The following is a 1,345-nucleotide window of genomic DNA, read 5'->3' on the forward strand; positions in this document are numbered from 1 at the left end:
TGTGTGTGTGTGTGTGTGTGTGTGTGTGTGTGTGTTTATGTGTTTATGTGTGTTTGTGTGCAGATGTCTCCTGCGTGTGCTCTGATGGTTACGTTGGAAACGGGGACTTCTGTAACGGCGTCCTGACCAATGTTCTTGCAACAAACAGCAACTTCTCCATCTTTTACAAAGTGAGCAGCGTTTTAAGAACAATTATTCTTAATAATGATGATGATGATGATGATGATGATAATAATAATAATAATAATAATAATAATAATAATAATATAAAGATCAATAGTTTAAACATTTTGTAGAGGTATTCAGATCTGATATTTAAAAGCATCTTTCTTTGAAGAAATGCACACTTAACAGGTTTCATCTCGTGTTTGTCGAGCCATAGTGATTTGTATATTTAAGTGGCGGCCATCTTGAATCGGGTTAGAGGTACATCTAATGATTATTTTGAGAATTTCATTCAAATCTGTCCAATGGTTAATGAGATATTTTGTTAACAGTTAATCACCTTCAGTTAGAAAATAAAAGTGAAATAAATAAAGTTGTGTCGTTTTCTCCTCAGAGTTCAGGTTTGTTGGACACAACAGTTTCACCCCACACTGAGCAGAAACCAGCACAGACTCAATAAAAAATAAATTTAAATCCTTGAGTTTTTATCCTAGTTTTCTTGTTAGATTTAATATCATTAAAACAAATCTTAAATAACACGCCCTCCTGTTGTCCTACATCTGATTCAGATCCTCATCAGTTTAGTTGAAAAAGATCAAAGAGTTCGTCAGGTTTAAATGATGACTTCTAGTCTGTCCTCCTCTGCAGCCGTCTGATAAGAGGCGCCTGGAATAAATCAGCTCTGCTCCCGGGTCGCCTCACACTCCTGGTCTAAACACAGGACCGCCTGCAGCTGTTTGATCCAAAACAAACAACGGTTTGAACAGATTTAGTCTTTTGTTTTTAATCCATTTGAACTTTTTATCTTCAGTTGCTGTTGGACCACAGCGGCTCGGAGGAGGGTCGACGGCTCGTTGAAGTTTTGTCTTACAGGAAGTCTGAAGTCACGCTGTTCGTTCCTCATAACTCTGGGTTTCCACAGAACCAGGTGACGTACGGCTTTAAAGGGATCCACGATTAGTTGTAACATTAGACTTTATTTAAGAAACATGTATTTTAACTGTAAAATAAAGACTGTAAAAATACTGTAGGATGTTTAGTTTTTATCATTTTTAAAAATATATTTTAACATGGACAGAGCCATTTTATTTCCACTCAAAGCATTCTGGGTAAATGATGACGTGGATAGGTCCTCGGTGCGAGGCTGCTAGCGAGCTATATCCAGCCTGAAGGTTAATCT

The 1,345-nt window shown here is 37.2% G+C and overlaps 2 protein-coding genes across 2 annotated transcripts in view; one reads left to right on the forward strand and one right to left on the reverse strand.

Annotated features, from left to right (window-relative positions):
* The window catches only part of LOC106522354 (tripartite motif-containing protein 35), a gene marked incomplete at its 3' end in the record, with an annotated part of 221,193 nt that overhangs the window by 100,126 nt on the left and 119,722 nt on the right, over positions 1-1,345 (reverse strand).
* The window catches only part of stab1 (stabilin 1), a gene marked incomplete in the record, with an annotated part of 80,046 nt that overhangs the window by 72,625 nt on the left and 6,076 nt on the right, over positions 1-1,345 (forward strand). The window contains 2 exon segments of the mRNA XM_014015325.1: positions 64-170; positions 977-1,093. Coding sequence (XP_013870779.1) covers positions 64-170; positions 977-1,093 — 224 coding nt within the window.

The sequence above is a fragment of the Austrofundulus limnaeus genome, unplaced genomic scaffold (genome assembly GCF_001266775.1).
Source record: "Austrofundulus limnaeus strain Quisiro unplaced genomic scaffold, Austrofundulus_limnaeus-1.0 Scaffold127, whole genome shotgun sequence".
In the NCBI taxonomy this organism is placed as follows: Eukaryota; Metazoa; Chordata; class Actinopteri; order Cyprinodontiformes; family Rivulidae; genus Austrofundulus; species Austrofundulus limnaeus.